The sequence below is a fragment of the Amphichorda felina genome (assembly GCF_050947745.1).
Source record: "Amphichorda felina strain 45539 chromosome Unknown scaffold_8, whole genome shotgun sequence".
Lineage (NCBI taxonomy): Eukaryota > Fungi > Ascomycota > Sordariomycetes > Hypocreales > Bionectriaceae > Amphichorda > Amphichorda felina.
The window spans coordinates 1,441,543-1,458,779 of NW_028145042.1; the positions used below are offsets into that span (position 1 = coordinate 1,441,543).

General features: G+C 56.8%; 4 protein-coding genes across 4 annotated transcripts; all 4 read right to left on the reverse strand.

Moving 5' to 3' along the window:
• Window positions 1–79: 79 nt before the first annotated feature.
• ACO1O0_008107 (uncharacterized protein) lies at window positions 80–2,467 on the reverse strand (the record flags this gene model as incomplete). The annotated part of the gene is made up of 1 exon (XM_083197473.1): window positions 80–2,467. The coding sequence occupies one exon, from the start codon at window positions 2,465–2,467 to the stop codon at window positions 80–82; it is 2,388 nt and encodes a 795-aa protein (XP_083046941.1).
• A 3,013-nt stretch (window positions 2,468–5,480) lies between these two features.
• ACO1O0_008108 (asparagine--tRNA ligase DED81) lies at window positions 5,481–7,124 on the reverse strand (the record flags this gene model as incomplete). Its single annotated transcript, XM_083197474.1, has 1 exon — window positions 5,481–7,124. One exon carries the CDS (start codon window positions 7,122–7,124, stop codon window positions 5,481–5,483), a length of 1,644 nt encoding a protein of 547 aa, XP_083046942.1.
• A 400-nt stretch (window positions 7,125–7,524) lies between these two features.
• ACO1O0_008109 (agmatinase) lies at window positions 7,525–8,853 on the reverse strand (the record flags this gene model as incomplete). The annotated part of the gene is made up of 4 exons (XM_083197475.1): window positions 7,525–8,102; window positions 8,166–8,495; window positions 8,547–8,673; window positions 8,722–8,853. 4 exons carry the CDS (start codon window positions 8,851–8,853, stop codon window positions 7,525–7,527), a joined length of 1,167 nt encoding a protein of 388 aa, XP_083046943.1.
• A 1,301-nt stretch (window positions 8,854–10,154) lies between these two features.
• On the reverse strand, window positions 10,155–11,217 carry cdc42 (Rho family GTPase CDC42; the record flags this gene model as incomplete). Its single annotated transcript, XM_083197476.1, has 4 exons — window positions 10,155–10,220; window positions 10,279–10,657; window positions 10,870–10,989; window positions 11,195–11,217. The coding sequence occupies 4 exons, from the start codon at window positions 11,215–11,217 to the stop codon at window positions 10,155–10,157; spliced, it is 588 nt and encodes a 195-aa protein (XP_083046944.1).
• Between the last annotated feature and the right edge of the window lie 6,020 nt (window positions 11,218–17,237).

Below are 17,237 nucleotides of genomic sequence, written 5' to 3' on the forward strand. Positions count from 1 at the left end.
TAGAACGGGGGCAAGGATCCCTCCGGCGATTAAAACAAAATAGGGCAATCCGGCCTCCTCGTCATACTGAAACCGATCATTAGTTGGCCACCTCTTCCTCCACCCACCCATTCAGGCCGCCCTGAATGGCGAGACCAAATCCTCCTCCCATTCCTCCATAGCTCGACTGGTACTGGTGACCACGGCGCTCATTCTCGCTCCCATTGCTTCCCGGCACGCTGCTCGGACTGTTGCCGCCGTTCTCGAATCCAGGTGCGAGCACAGGCAGGCTAACAGCCCTGCTGTGCTGAGCGCGGGGATTCCCGGGGGCCAGAAGCCCGCCGATGGTTGTCGCTCCGGACACGCCGCCGTTGGCAGGGAAGCCATTGGAGATGCTGGCCGACTGACCGTGACCGCCAACCTGGGTCTGCTGGGGCACGTCGATGCCAAGGTCACTGGGCGACTGCTGGGCGGTACCGAACAAGGCGTTCTGCTGCGCGGCGAGGTGCTGGTGCTGATGCTGCTGTTGCTGCTGCGCCTGCTGCGACAGCTGGTTCAGGTACATTGTCAGGGGGTTGTTGTGCGCATTGTACGCGGCTGCGTTTTGCCCTCCGTTAGGGGGAGAACCGCCGTTCTGGGACCCCTGAGGCGGCGGGGATGTGCCACCGTCACCGCGCGGAGACTGCGAGTGCATCTGGCGAGGCGGGTTTCCGCAGCGGTCCTTGCCAAAGTTGACCTTGAACTTCTTGTACTCTTCCTTGCCTCGCACAGCCTCAATAGCCTTGATGGCGTTGGCAATGTTGGTGAAGTTGACGAATGCGCAGCTCTTCTCGCGTAGCGTGTTGACAAGCTCGATCTCGCCGTACTCGGAAAAGTCCTGGCGCAGGCGCTCCTCGGTCCAAGTCTCGTCCAGGTTGCCAATGTACACATTTCGCGACGCACCACCGCTGACGGCCATGGCAATGGCCGGAGGCAGGGCACCAGAGTGTTTACCCCAGCCAATCTTCAGACGGCGGTTGTGAATCATGAGACCTTGGAGGTTGCTCAGGGCGTAAAACGAAGCGGCAGCCGTGGGGTCGATGAAGGTCACGAAGCAGATGTGCTTGTCAGGAATATAGCGGATGTGGTGAAGCAGGCCGCCTCGGACAACGTTGCAAATCTCTTCGATCGTGGTCTCCGGGTGAATGTTGCCAAGGTAGATGGTGCGGTTCCCAAGGTTATTGATGCCGCCAGCCGTAGTGGCGACAGCCGCCGCCGCAACCGACTGCTGAGCCAGGGCGTTAGAGATGAGATCCCGGTCAGCACCGGTCAGCATGTGAGCGTATCCAGGAGAGATGCCCAGATACTGGGCAGCATTCTGCTGCTGCGTCTTGGAAACATAGGCACAGCGGTCCTTGCCGTAGTACACACGGCGGGGGGCCTGCCACTTGGGCTCCTGGGGCAGCTGGCCAACCGCCTTGATGGCGTTGGCGATGGAAAGATAGTGTACAAAGGCAATATTCTTCTCGCGGACGAGCTTGACGGTATCAATGGCACCGAACTTGCCCAGATCTTCGCGGATCTCCCCCTCGGTGATTTCTTCCGGGAGGTTTCCGAGGTAGACGTTGCGAGAGGCGCCCGACTGCTGAACGGCCAGGGCCACTGAGGTCGGGACCTGAGACGGCTTGCCCCAACCGACCTTGATATCCTGTCCCTTGATGCAGAGCTTTTTCAAGATGGCATCAGAGTGAAAATGAGTGGCGGAGCTGGCATCGAGGAATGAGATGAAGGCACAGTTCTTGTCGGGCAGGAGGCGGACCGACTCGATCTGGCCGCTCCTGACGTGGCCCAGGATCTCCTCAGCAGTCGTGTCGGGGGGGATGTTGCCCAGGTAGACGGTTCGGCTCGTGCCTGTGACGGCACCCGCGTTCATGGACACGGGGGAGCTGGGCTGCATGGGCGACTGCATGGGGAAGTTGCCAGTGGGCGACTGCGGAGGCGCGTAGAACTGAGGAGCCCCGTAGGTCGAAGGGGAGACCATCGCCTGGTAGGATTGAGGCATGTTCTGCTGGATGGGGCTCGAGACTCCTCCGTTCTGCTGCTGGTGGTTCATCTGCTGGTGTTGTTGATGCTGTGCCTGCTGGAAGTTGGGGAGGTTCTGGAACTGAGGGCTCCCAAAGGCGGCGGGCGACCCGGGCTGAAAGGGGCTCCCGAGGAGCAGCTGCGAGGGCAGCAAAGGGGTGAACTGCATGTCGAATGCCGTACCCGGGGTTGCCAATTCGGTGCCAGCCGGGGGCATGGCCTGAGCCTGGTTCATGGTCTGAGTGTTGAGAGACGGGACATTGGCTCGCCGAGGGTGACGGTCGCCAAATCCGGAGACGTTAGAGGTGAAAGCTCCATGAGAGAAGCCGGTATCGCTGTTGGAGGGCTTTGAGGCATGGCCGAATCGACCACCGTGACCTCCGCTGGGGCCCCTCTGGCCACCGACGGGACCGTTGAGATCCTGCATCCCGAGAAGGTGAGGGGGGACCTGGGAGTCCCGCCCGACTTGCGATAGTACAGCCGTTTTGAAAAGTGAAGCGTGCCCTTGAATAGGCACACGAGAACTGTTGTATGGTAACACGGGTAGTGTTGGTATGCCCGAGGCAGGTATTACGTATTCGCGTATCCAAAGAACCGAGAAACGGGACAGAAGCTGCGAACAGGGTCCGTCGAGAAGCGCTCAGGGTATAGGTAATTCGGCTGGGAACTCGATCCAGCAGTCGTCCGTAGCGACAGTACGAAAAGGACGCAACAAGTACAATGCGAATCGGTGCCGTCGACGGAACTGTGGCGTCGAGAGGGGCAGAATTGATGTGAGGTTCAAGGCTGAAGTAGCGAAGCTAGCGAAGTGAAGCGAAGCATAAGGTAATACAATAGGTTCGGTCGAGCGAAGGTCGGTCGAAATCGAGCAAATATGCCTTTAGGTCCAAGTATTATGAGAACAGATCCGAGGTGGGATTACGCCTAGACAGAACAGATCGGTTAGGTCGATCGGGATGAGATCCGGGGTAGAGATAGGGAGGCAGGTGAGTGAAAGGCGCGTGAGGAGGCCGAAGAGGGACGGGGTCTGGGCCAGTGAAGGCTGGAGGAGAGGATGTTAGGGGTGGGAGATGGTACCTTGAATGAACTGCGGCTGAGATGCGCAGCAGTCACGCCCCAAAGCAGGTAGGTCGTCTGGATCAGGGACGACGAGGACGCTCGGGAAGGGATGGAGCAAGGCGCTCTCGCAAGGGTGTATTGGTAGGTAAGGATACAGTCGGCGGAGGACAAGACAAAGAGAAAGGGGAGACGAGCGAGACCCCTAGTGAAAGGATGGACGGACGGACGGACCACCCCAGGCCAGGGAACGTGCAACGGTGCAAGTGTGAAGTAGTAGTACGACTACTAGCAGCAATACCAAGAGCAGCGACAGCAGCAGCCGGCGCCCAACGTGGATTAGACGTTGGAGACGCGCAATGGATCGGCAAGACAAGCTGGGGGCGGGAGGCAAGAAAGAGAGACGGCGAAACGGCGAACGAAGGAATAAAGGAAAGGAATCCCAATGCCGGGGCAGAGGAGAAAGAGAGCGACAGCGTCGAGGCTGAAGGTGGAGGCGGAGGTGCACGGGGGTGGAGGAGGGAAAGAGACGGGCCAGACCAGGCCAGCCAGAGATGAGGGCAAAGGGGATGATGGTGCAGCGGCCAGAGAGTGGACGATTGCCCAAAGTGGCCGAGTGTGGAATTGGCTTCGGTGGTAGTTTAATGACCCGGACAGGGGTTCAGGGGCTCGCCGTCTCTCCGAGGTCGTTGCAGCCTCTTTGCACTCTCCTGCAGCCTGTTGCAGCTTGTTGCAGCAGTGGACTCAGGTCACCTTCGCAGTCTTCACTTGCTGGACTGTGCCAGCCAGCGCCGCTCTGCCATTGGCCCATCCGCTGGAGCTGCCCAGCCTGCAGGGGTCCTCTCCCCCAGCCTTCAGGGCCCGGCGCAAGCCTCCAACCTGCCCGCTACTGCAGGCACAAGACACTGTGCAAAATCTCCAGCCCCAGAGCCGATTGTGGACGATCGTTTCTGCCATTGTGACAGCTAATACGACGTAACCCTGGATACAGTTTCCCACCTAAGCCAGACACACATGAGGACTTACTCGTGCCATCGGCGGGGGAGCTACTACTGTCTACTACTACTACTGCTACTACTGTACAGAGTAGTCTCTCAGGAGCTCTTAGCTTTAGCTCCGGGTCCGCCGTGAGACAAGCTCAAGACTCAGTGCCTTGCGGTGCCTGTGCGCTGGTCGGTTGTCTTCGCGTCCGGGCATCTTATTATTAACATCGCTCACCATGCAACGCCGCACCGCCCAGAGTGAAAAGCCCGGTGGACCCCCTGAAGGCGTCAAAGCCATTTGCCGTGCTAAACCACCCACCATCACCTCCCACAGGGCCACCACCCACCATCCACAATCATCTCCCATCCACGACGAGTCGAGTTCACGACACGCGACCTTCTTACCGTGAAAAGGGTGGGGCCCAGGAGCTAGGTCGCGTCGTCATTGGCTGCTCAAGTGGCCTTTTGGATATTTGGATCAATCTTTATTCTTGGGGGAATTGATGAGTTTCTGGTCCCCCGATTCTTCTGAGCTGACAGACCATCATCACTCTCCCCTTAGCCTAAGCCCAGGAACCCCAAGGTGGTCCGATTTCGAATGAAATCCTGGAAATGATTGGTTCAACATTTGCTTCTTCGATTCGTGCCCTTACAAAGACTGATATCGGCATCTTCTTGACGGTCCGTGGCTTGTGGATCCCAATTCGTATTCAACCCATGCGTCTCCTGAATCGGAAGTACATATGGGGATACTGAGGTAATTTATTATATCTGTGCTATTACTACCACTTTGGTACTACCTACGCAGTACTAACGGTAGTTGAAATTTTGATCAATCATGCAGTGGGTGCATTCGTAGATAGGCGGGCTTGCAGCTCCGTCCCTTGTACTGAGTCGACGGCAATTATTGCCTACCAGTCCACTTCCTCAAAACCACCAATATTAATCCGTACCAGTATTGCACAGGACCTTTGCAGATGGTCTATACAGCTCTTGCCCATCTTTATCTGAAATTGGCTCTACCAAACACCTTAGTTTAGTTCTACCAGATGTATCATCATCCATGCTCGCGAAAATCAATCGTATTTGTTCTCGTAGTGCCAGGTCTTCTCTAATACCTCTAGTCGGCAAGCTCACTTTTTGATATCTCAGCGAGGCTATTCTTGTCATCCCCCTCTTTGTATTTCTTCTGACGTGTACATAAAAAGTACACTGTCTAAGGCTTGCACCGGCCCATGAATCGGGGATACAAGCACGTCGTCCGGACGGTGTGCTGGTTGGCCATCCATGCCAGGAAACGTTCCAGCCCCAGTCCGTATCCGCCGTGAGGCGAAGTGCCATACCTATCAAATCAAGTCAGCAAGCTGTTTCCAACGAATCTTCAAAGTGCCAAGATGAAACTTACTTGCGCTGGTCAGTGTACCAGTAGTAGTCCTTGGCCGGGATACCCTGCTTCTCGTACGCGGCCATGAGCTCCTCGTACCCCTCCATCCTCATGGACCCTCCGACAATCTCGCCCACGCCGGGCATCAGGCAGTCAACGCTCTCGGTGACGCGGGGATCGTTAGGGTCCTTCTTCATGTAGAAGGCCTTGATCTCGGTGGGGAAGTGCGTCAGGAAGATGGGCCGGTTGATAATGTCCGTCATCCGGCGCTCGGCGGCCTCGGCGATGTCGTCGCCAAAAACGTGCGGGTTGCCCTCCTCGTTGACGATGGGCGGGTCCTGCTTGTTGAGCCAGTCGATGGCGTCGGTGTACTTCATGCGAAGGAAGGGGCGCTGGGGCTTCTTGAAGTCCGGGTTGAGCTCCTTGAGGAAGGCCGCCATCTCAGCGTCGTCGAGAACGGCGTCAATGACCCTGCAGATGGTCTCCTCGAGGTGGTCCAGCAGGTCACCAAAGTCGATAAAGTCGAGCTCAGCCTCGACGTGGGTGTACTCGGACAGATGGCGACGGGTCAGACTCTTCTCGGCGCGGAACGATTTCTCGATACAGTAGACATTGCCAAGACTGGGGAGGACAGTCTCGAGGTACAGCTGGGACGACTGCGTGAGGTAGGCCTTCTCGTCGTAGTAGGGCACGCTGAAGAGCGTGGCACCACCTTCGACCTGGGTCTGCACCAGTGCAGGTGGCGACACCTTGACGAACTTCATGTCGTGGTATGTCTTGACAAAGGCCCACTCGGTGTGAGCGCGCAACTTCATCAGCGCCGCGGCGTGGTCTCCGCGCAGCACCAGGTGTCTGTTGTCTAGCATGGCCGGGTCCCACTGGTTCTGGGCATGGGAGACCTTGTTGGTGATAGCATCCTCGTCTCCGGGGGAGGCGCCAATGACCTCGTAGTAGTCAACGTGGAGCTCGCGGCTGTCCGGGGCCTGCTGACCCTCGGGGACCTTCTTCAGCTCGCCGTATAGGGTCATGGAAGTGCCCTGGGCGAAGGTGAGGGCGTCGTAGGTCTTGGTCAGATCGCCCTGGAGGATGCACTGCAGGTGGCCGTAGCCGTCGACGAGAGTGATGAAGGTGGCCTGCTTCTGAGGCCGCAGGCGGTGGATGCGACCGGACACCTTGACGCGGGTCCCCTTGTTGTCGGCATCGCCCAGCTCAACATCCTTGTTGGCAATGGTGATCTTGACAGGCTCGGGCAGCGACTCATCCTGCTTGAGGACAATCTTCTTGGAGTCTTCGAGAATCTGCAGGCGCTGCTTCTTCTTCTCCTCCTCAGCGGCCTGGGCAGCCTGCTGCTTGGCCAGCTTCTTCTTGTGGGCCTCGACGCCAGCCTGAGCCTTCTTGATGGCGCTCTTGCCGGGCTCCTTCCAGACGAGGCGGGCCGAGGGGTCCTCACCGGCGGCGATAGGGCCAGTGACGGACGATCGCTGCAGGTACTGGGGTGGCGCAGGCTGGCCAAAATTCTGGATATAGGCGAAAGCGAGGGTCTTGAAGGGCTTGGCCTCGGAGCCGTCAGCGGCAGCAGTGTCGTCGACGCCCGTGTCGGTGTCGATATAGCATTTTGCGGCGTCCTTGACGCGCTCGGCGAGGTCCTGTACGGCGGCCATGGTGGGCGATTGGCCGGCTGGTGGCGCTCGTCGAGAGTGTTGGACCTGTGTGTGAAGATGCGATGTTCTGAAATCGGAGGGTCAAGTGTTTTGGCGGGGTCGAGGGGCAGATAAAAAAGATGTTGGTGGTGGGTGGGGTGTGACTCAAGTCATCGCGCTGGTATCGGCGCTGCCGATCCGTCCATGATAGCATCCGACGTCAGATAAAAGAGCCCATTCCGGCTAGCATGACTAGGTACCTAGATATCTGCGTCTCATTTTTATGCACTTTGGCGCGTATTATTCTACGTCCCTGTCTACAGACACTACCTTGATGCCTTACGAGTAGGATACCGACTCACTCCGTCACAATGGAAGATATCCGTTTTCGACAGTACCCCGCCATCGGCCCATCTCGCCTCTACAGCTCATCCTTGACATCGCCCTCCTTGCCCATCTCCTCCATGCCCTTCTTGACCATTGAGCTTAGCAGCTCGTACACAACCTGCGCAGCCGCCAGCGCCGTCTCCTCGCCCCTGTTCTGGTACGCCGGTGACACCTCCACGACGTCGGCGCCCACCAAGTTCAGGCCCTCGATGCCCCTCAGCACCCGGATCAGCTCCCTCGTCGTCCAGCCGCCAGGCTCGGGGGTGCCCGTGCCGGGGGCAAAGGCCGGGTCCAGCACGTCAATGTCCACTGACAGATACACGGGCTCCTCGGTGCCCAGTGCGTCCATGATGCCCTTGATGATGCCCGCCGTGCCCAACTCGTCCATGTCGTCGGCCGCGAACCGGATCCAGTTCTGCGCCGTGTCGTCCTCGTGGTCGCCCCAGCCGGTGCCGCTGAGCCGCGTGCGTAGGCCTGCGTGTACCGAGGGCTGCGAGGTGCTGTTGGGCAGGAGGCCCTCGCGGTGGGCCATCCAGAACATGGAGCCGTGGTTGAACTGCGTCGCGCCCCAGTACGACGGGTACGCCTCGGGGTTCCAGGTGTCCAGGTGAGCTACGTAGTCATTATGTGAGCATCTCCATCAACGTTTCTCAGTTTCGTGAAGATGTCATCTACCATCAAAATGCAAGACCTGAATCGGTCTGCCATAGATCTCGTTGAGAGCCCTCAGCGCGGGCAGCGTGAGGCTGTGGTCGCCACCTAGGGTCATGAGCTTAGGCTTGGGACTCAGAGCTGAGACGGCCTTCCTCTTCCCCAACGCTTTGAAAGCCTGCGTCATCTGTTCCTGAGCAATCGTGTTGTCGACCGGAGTGATGGGGATATCGCCGCAGTCGATGATGCGGGCCCAGTTCTGGTACGGGTTGATGTTGGCCCTTGGGTTGAAGCCACGGAAGCCCGTCTGTCGCGAGGAAGCCTGGCGGATCGCCCGGGGTCCGAACCTCGCGCCTGTTTCCCGTCAGTGGAGGCTTTTCTGTAGAATTTCCTTGCGCAACGTACCGGGACGATAGGTCACGGCCGTATCAAAGGGCGCCCCCAGGATGGCAATGTCAAACCCTGCTGACGGAGTTGTGAGGCACTTGGCATAATCGAGATGGGCAAACGTTCCAATGCCGGAAAACGGCAGCTGCCATGGTCAGTCCAAATCAACTCGTTGTTGTAGAAAAAGACGTACTTCGTAACCCCATCTCGCCTCCAGCTCCTCCAGCTCCTCCTTGGTCCACTGCTTCTCATCGCTATGGTCATGCCCGCAGGCTGCGGTCAGCCCCGCGAGGATCAGCCCGCCGAGGATATTTTGAGGCCTCATCCTGTCGTTGGACCAATAATTGCTGCTCCAACCGTTCAATGGATGCAGTTAATTCAAGTCCACGAGGTCACGGGGGTCGAGCCGATTGCATTTATACGTGCACGGCCAATCACGCGGGGTATCTATGTTCAACTACCAGTAGTACTACGGATAGTCAACAAGCATATCACCGATGACGGGGCGGGGCACCATTTGGAGTTGATACTGCTAGTACTACTACGTAAGAGTAGTAATGGGAATTGATAGGCGTCGAAGCCACTCGGACTTCCTCGCGATGCCGCACCTCCCTTTGATTATCTGTCGGGCCTGGCTATGGGGTACTACTATGTACGTACCGTGGACGTTCTGGCGGTCTGGCCAGTCTCTGGTGCTCTCCACCCGCCCCGGAGGTGGTGCCTGTGGGGCATGTCCATTCAAATTGGCGTCGAGATAGCCGTTGAATTGCTTCACCCGCCTACATCTATGACTCCAGAAAGACAAGATATTAATAATTCCCCCCAGGCGTGGAAGCAACCTCCAAGCATTCGAAAATAACCAGCATCTTGCGTTGACACTTGGCAGCACCCAAAGCCCCGGACCCTGCGACCATGCGGCAGCCCAATCTCCACCCGATATGAACGAAGCCTTGCCTCATGCGGGAAACAAATCCGCTGACAAGCCCGACATGCCTGACCCCGAAGCCCCCCCGCCCTACCCCCAGATCGTTATCGCCCGGCACAACTGGAAGTCTGGAAAACATGGGAACTAGAGCCCGACTTCGCACCATGGCAGAAAAAGAATCAATTGCTCGCATTGCACTCCGGTCGCCAAAACTGTCCTATCGAAGCATTTCCTGTCGGCATTTGATGATTCCCCGCGCCCCAGAAAGATGTAGAGAGAATAAAAAAAGAGAGAGAGAAAAGACCAGCAAAAAAGTAGACAAACACCTTAAGATCTGGCCTCCCGTGATCAACAGGGCTAGCGACAGGGCCCTGTGAAAAGCCGGCAGCCTCCACGGGAGTGAAAGATGTGTCCCCTCTCAATCTGGAGAGACAGCGGCCATATTGCCAGAAACAATCCTACCTTCTCCCGCGGGGAGGGTGTTGCAAGGCAGCTTCTGTTGTCGCTATGTCCCCGCATCCAGTGCGCCAGAGGCATCCAGAGGTGCCAAGGCTCGTTTCACGCCTCGTATTGGGCCCGGGCTCTATCAGTCCACAGCCCTCCGCCTCGTCTACTGCTTCCTCACCGCCTTTGAATCTATGACCGCTCTTCCCTCTCGTCAACGTGAAGCAGACGCCGAGACTCTCGACTCAGGTAGTAGATCAGAGCACGCGGCACCTGTGCGACTTCTTTTTGGGCGCCGGGGGTTCCAAGGCGGCAACAATGGCCTAGATGAACGTAATCAGCAAACTGGGCAGCATCGTAGGGTTACGAAGTCATTCATACCTCGTCAAAAACGTCCTTGAGCTTGTACTGCGTCAGAGCACTGCACTCGACATACTTGACAGCACCGAGTTCCTTGGCCATGCGCTCTCCGTCCTCCCTACGCACAGGCGACATCTTCTGCTTGGCGAGTTTGTCGCGGACGCTGGGGTCGTCCCGCAGGTCAACCTGGGTGCCTACAATGAGGCAAGGGACACCAGGGCAGTGGTGGTGGACCTCGGGGAACCACTTCTCGCGGACGTTCTCGAAGGACGCAGGGGAGGTGACGCTGAAGCAGACCAGGAAGACGTCGGTCTGGGGATATGAGAGGGGTCGCAGCCTATCGTAATCTTCTTGACCGGCGGTATCGAACAGTCCGAGAGTGTAGGGCTCGTCGCCGATCCTATCCAATTCCTGTCAGCAACCAGGTGCTCCTGTCGAGTTGGTGGCAAGGCAGAGATGGGCGAATAATCACTGCCCGCATGGCAATCATCAACTCGTCATCTTCCCACCCGCAATCGGGAACCGCCGACACGGGGGGAAAGGGTCGGAGAAGGCAGATGCGACTAGCCAACCGGGATTGAACCTCAATGTAGAATAAAACAGGACACCTACATGACCGTGACGGCATAGTTATCAAAGACGGTCGGGACGTATTCCGAGGGGAACTTGTTGGTCGTGTAGCTGATGAGGAGACATGTCTTTCCTACGGCACCGTCACCGACGACAACGCACCTAGAGTCACAGCGGTCAGCCTCGGACAATCCACGCATAATCCCCAAGTCAACGGCACAATACACTGTCCACAACAGTGAGGCACGGCATCGGTAATGAGCCCTGCGGTGAAAAGTTGGGTTGGGGTTGGGTGCTTCCGGCGCCGGTGCGACGAAGGGAGCGAACGAGGGCGAAACTCGGGAGGGGGTGCGAGGTAGAAACGTACTTGATGGTTGCGACAACGGCCATGTCTGAATCGGGGTGCTCCTGAGCGGGAGCTGGAGACGACTGCTCGGTGCAGGCAGCGGAAGGGTCGAGGGGTAGAGATGGCGGATTGAGCCAGGCTTATCGCGGCGGCTTTTGGAGTGGGAAAAATGAGCTCGACGACGTTCGGTCGGTGGGCGTGGGCGTGGAGGTGAGGCGAGGCTTGTTGGTGGCGGGCAGGGTGAGGAGCGGAGCAGCAGAGAGAACCGGGGTAGATCTGAGGCACGCACGCCGGTTATCACCGGAGACTAGGTTGGGAAATAAGTAGGACGCGATGCGCTCGAGGTAGAATGAAAATAAAGGATGGATGGGCTGGATAGGGTGGTGGACGGGATGGATGATGGGAGAGAGGACGGACTGGTGGACGGGAGATGGGCGAGCGGACTGGGCCAGCCTGCTGTTTTGGTGCACTGATGCTATCGGGGTCCATTGGGTGTGGCTTTCTCTCGCTGGGGGAGCAGTTAGTGGCCTCCAGGGCTGCCAGTGGTCTCAGCGCTGCTGGTGGGCTCCACGGGCTGCTAAGAGGCGGCGTGGGCGCTGAGCTGCATGTGGCTGACTGGCTGTTGGCACCTTGAACCCGGCCGGAAGAACGTGGGCCGCGGACATCACCATGGGCCCAGTGTTCTTTTGATGCTGTTGGCTCTCGGAGCTTCTCAGCCTCTCAGACCCTGTGCAACCAGGCCAAAAAAGTCCTTAACCAAGAAGGAAAGCCTCAGAGGTCCTTGGCCAAACTTAGTGTTCCGGATCTGCGGGAAACTCGAGAAGCAGCTCACCAGGTCATTATTAATAACACACGCCAAATCCTTCTGTCTTTGCCCATGACGTTTCCAAATCTGGCTCTCGTCTACGACTGAGAAAGCAGGTGCTGACCGTGATGCCCATCCTGGCAATTGACGCCTCGGCGCTTGGGCCACGCTCGCGACAGCGCCTTCCAGAAGTCCCAGGTCCCCCCCGGCTTGCAATTAGGACTTCCATCCTTCCATTCTTCCATGTCCATTTCTGCACTCTGTGGCACATACCTGCACGCAACATGAGATCCAGCAGGCTGTAGAGTCAGTCCTACGCACAGCACATAGATAGGTAGTCCGGGCACCAAGCCGTCCAACGCGATGGCAAGATAAACGCGACTGTTTCTGTTGTTGATGGCAAGTAGGTACCTACTCGTAGCTAGTCAGGTCAGTGGCTTCCGAGAGACCTGAGCTCGGACTCCCCTCACCGAGGGGCACTTGCCAAGGTAGCCTTATTACATAGTACCAGGAACACCAGCACTTGGGGCATGCAACGGCAGCCCAACGCAAATTGCAGGCGCGACCCGAGGTTCCAGAAACGCAGCACCATCACCACCATCCCATCATCGCACATGCACCAGGTCACTCCCGTTCACCCCCGTTCATGCTAAACACGTCACCAACAAGATGGCACCTGTTTTTGATGCGTTGACGACCACATGCGATTCGAGCGGATGCTTCCCTCCCGGGCCGACTCAGAACGAGGAAACTTGTCCATCGTGAATTCGTGATCACATCAGAACGTCCACCTCCAATCCTTCATTTCCTTCCCCCCAGCTCGACGTCGCATTGCATTGCAAATCTGCGGCAGCCGCACGATTCTTTCACATCCATGCCCAATCGCGGCGCTTGTGCCCTGAATTGAGCCGAATGAGGTTAATGAGGTGTGTCTGCCACGAGTCCACCATGACAGCCACCCGGGTCTCTCACACGTGGTTCCACGTCGCGTCCTGCAGGGTCCCGATGCTTCATTCCTGGTGATTCAAGCTTAACGTTTGGCCGTTGACCGTCATGAAGAGCCTTGAGCCGTGCCAATGAAACAGAGAGCATCGTGGCTATGAGGCCATGCAGCAACCCTTCTAACGGATTCTTACCCGACCCAATCGCCCGTCTGTTGCTTCTGCCGTGCCACGTTGACGGACATCAGGTCTACCAACTCGCTATTATCTTGAAACCTCTGGCTCTGGGGCCATCTTGGACGGAAATGCGGCCAGGGCCAAGTTCACATATCGTTTCACCGTCGTAATCAGGACATGCCCTGAGTGAAGGTGCTACGAAAAGAATGGATAAGGCAATGCACTCAGTCGGAATACTCGTATCACCAGTCCAAGACTCGGGGCTTCGATATCGGAAAACTACACCACAACCCCATATATACGGAGATATCAAGGATACCGAGTCCCCACACGGACTACGCGGGAAACGGTTCTATCCGCTTGAAGCTCGCCTCCATCAACATTGGTTTAGGAAATCCTTGCCAATCATCGTCGGTCACCTACATCTAGGAATCATACAAGATATCTCGAGACTAGAGATCCAAGATTCGTGACGAAGATGGGAGTCTCATCGAGGCTAGGAGAGGCAAACCTTCCGTCTTGCTCCCCGCCCTCCCTTTCTCATCGTCACTATCTCTTTCTCGTCTTCGCTATATTAAGGCATTCAGTCTATTAGGACTCGTGGAGAGTTTTTTTTTTGCTGGCTATTTGCTACACGATACTTCTTGGACTGCCTCTTTTTTTGTCTATGTCCCTTCTCGCCTATGTTGCGTGTGGTGGTGGTTGGAGTAGACAGACATGAACAGCCGGGTCCTTAGTCACTCACACCCATGCAGCACAACTGACATAGCTCTCTAGTTGAACACTGGGATTTAGACATACCCAGCTGTCTACAAGGCCACCCTGCTATCACAGAAAACATAGGTGTATCCTCGCACACCTATCGCTAAACACCTAGCCGTATTGCTAAAGGGCGTTATCTACGATTATGCTGAATGCTATGCCATATCTTCTAACTGCTTCGACCTCCTCATTGCCGATATATTGCTGAAGTTACACATCTTCCAAGCAAAGAAGTGGAAGGGGTGGCTTGGCCCCAGACAGGATCATCACAGTCAAACATCAGGGTACCATAACGACGACAGCAACCGGTGCCGAAGTAGAGCGTGACAACTAGGCCCGGCCATGCGAGGGCTACCCGAAGATATAGAAAAGGGCGGTCAATTGACCCAAATCCTTCTCAAGGGGATACCCGGTCGAAGCAAGGCGGCGTTGCCCCAGGCCTCCTTCTAGGGCTTCCTCCGCCAATTTCATCTCTTTCCTGCTCACTGGACTAGCTCAACTTTGTCCTCTAGACCTCTCTCAACACCAAGATGCTCCTTGCTGTTCAGTCCAAGGTGCCTCATGGTAATGGGTTCCCGCCGCCGCAGTCCTCGCTCGCCTAGACGGGGTTTGTCGAGAGGAATAGCATTCCGCCTAGGATTCTGCTTTGAGAGCTGCTCGTGATGACCGGTGAGATTACCATGCTGATTTCTAGTCTGCTCAAGGTCGAGATAACACGACCCGCAGTAGGCAACGGGGATGAGGACGAGGATGAGGACTGCAAGGAGAGCAGGCCGCTGGTGCCCTACCATGTATGGGTGGACCTACGGGCTGGGCTAGGATGTACAATGTGGTCTGCTTGAGAAGCGCTATTGCGGCACCTATCATCGGTGGGCTGATCTCAGCTGAGATAGAATGACTAACTGCGGTTTGAGTGCTGAAGCTGGCGTCGAGTGTCACGACTGGGGCGTGGTTGAAAGGCGGAGCGGATGATTTGAACCACCCCGAGTATAGATCCGGGCCATACCGAGTCTTGGAAGTGGCAATTCTAGAGCTCTAGGACGAATCGTCGAAAGTATGCTGTCGACGGGTATGGGTATGCCTTACCATCTCCTCGCAAAGCACACACGTTAGTGAGCTGAACATCGGGAGGCACCATGAGAATGCATGGCGTTCAGGATCAACGCACAGACACCTATGGAAACTTCTGCGCTCTTGGCAAGTGAAAATGGCATTCAACAAGACTACCCCCCGAAACCCCTGTTGTATACTCCATTCCCTCCTCTCCTAGTTGACTAGGGGAAGGATAGCGAGGAACGTGAAGAACCGGCAAGATGCCGTCGGACCTAGTAATACGTAGAACACACTCGGGGGTTAACCTTGCAATCTTTTTAGGCCAAGTCGGGGACATGGAAGCTCCCGATCTTGTTCAAAGGGTCATTCGATGCTAATGTTTAGCAGGAATGCGCGTACTAGTACGGAGTACGGACCCCAGAACTAGTAGGTGGCGGAGTTGAGCGGAGTTTACGAATACAGTATACTACGTGCTACACGTAGTAGTGGTAGTATATAATACTATGTACTATGCAGGTTGATCACGGTATGTTGACCTATTCATAGTAGCATCATGACTCTATGGGCCGCGACTGGGGTTTCGGAGAAAAGCTGCCAAGGTCTTCAGACACCATCCAACTTCCAAGGCTGATGACCAAGTTCATCGTTTTAGGGTACCATCGCTACCAGTTGATGGGGACGACTGGGCGAATCAGGACCACGGTTGCCCGAGACACACACATGGAGTGACATGGAGTTGCTGGGGGGCTGCGATTCGCCGGATCCCCTGGATGAACCGGGATAATTGGATCCACGCGGGGCTCAGCGTGAGTTTAATTTTCCATGGCCAAATCAGGACTGCCAGTCTCGGAGGGTCGGACAGCGGTTGTTCGGGAAACTCGTGGCTGAAACGGGTGAAACGGTGGGAAACAAACGGGTGGAAGAGGTGGAAGAGATGGAAGAGCCGGAGAAGAAGGGTGGCCAAGAAGAGCATCGACACTGCGACAGTCCAGCATCTCAGGTGGAATCGTCACTCCGCCTCTTATCTGCATTGGCGGAGCGCTAAGAACGCCACCATCGGCAGCTGGGAGACCTTCCAGAAGAAACATTGCTGCCTCTGCCGTCCATGTGTGGCCAGTTTACGAATCACCTGAGGAGGTTGGGGAGCAGGTCAAACATGCCAAACATGCCACCGATGCGGAGGAAGATGCGTGGTGGGCAACCACCAGAGATGCTGGTGTTGACAACCTCGATTGCGATTTGCGGACACTGACAATGCCATGAGCTCGGTCGGCGGATTCCGAACGCACCTAGTCTCGTGGAGTCGTGGTGGTCCATCCTCGATGCTCCATCCTCGATGCTCCATCGCGCTGAGACGAGCAGGACCGAGCAGGACAAGCCACCCTCCGCGAAAAGGAACCCAGGTCCTGCATCGCAATGATGCAGGACTCTTGCATTGCCGGCCTCTTTCATTGCCTTGGGCCTAGCTGCCCAGCTGCAACACTGCAACACTGCAACCCTCGCTCGGCATACGGGCCATGTCCGGCAAATGGCTTTCTGGGCATGGCCCTCTATCTCTGGTGACCTGGTCTGGCCCCTTGATTTCGCGGGCCAGGGATGCCTACGGCGTCTTATAGACGCACAGATCCGGGAGGCCGGAAATGCACCTCTACGAGTATCGCCAACTATATGGGGTTTCTTCGTTTCCATCTTGACCACTTACATACATAGCAGTACATCCTCACCATCGGCACGCAGCCGCACCAATATGCCAGGGCAATAAGCATCTGACCCAGCATTCCCCTGTCCTTGTCCGGATAGAATCCGCAGAGGAATCATGGTGATCTCCATCTGCCGTGCGGTCCCTTCCGTCGGGAACAGGAGCTCAACCATCACAGACTGGCGCAGGAGCAATCCGGCAAGAGATGTTGGGGGTCCTTGGGGTCCTTGGGGGGCAGCGATGCCAAGCGAACATGGAACTGATCGGCACTGCGAAGCCCGGTTCAGACATCTAGCGCTCTTAATGGCCTTCCCCCTTGGGTCGGGGATCCCTGGACCCCTCGGAGGGGCCCGCTCTAGCAAACCACGCAAACTGCTCCAAGACCCCAACAAGGCCCAAACCACGGCAGCGACACAGACGACGGACATTCGCAGCGCATACCGAACGGGGCAGAAGTAATGGCTTCGGACCAGCCTGCGTGGCCACCCGGGGACCTAGCACAAGACGCTGAGATGGGGTCTTGAGATATATAAGTGGCCATGATCCGGCACTTACACGGCCCATTATCCTCTCCACCACTAGTTCACCAGCACCTCTCGACACCAACACTCTAACACCCCTAAATAC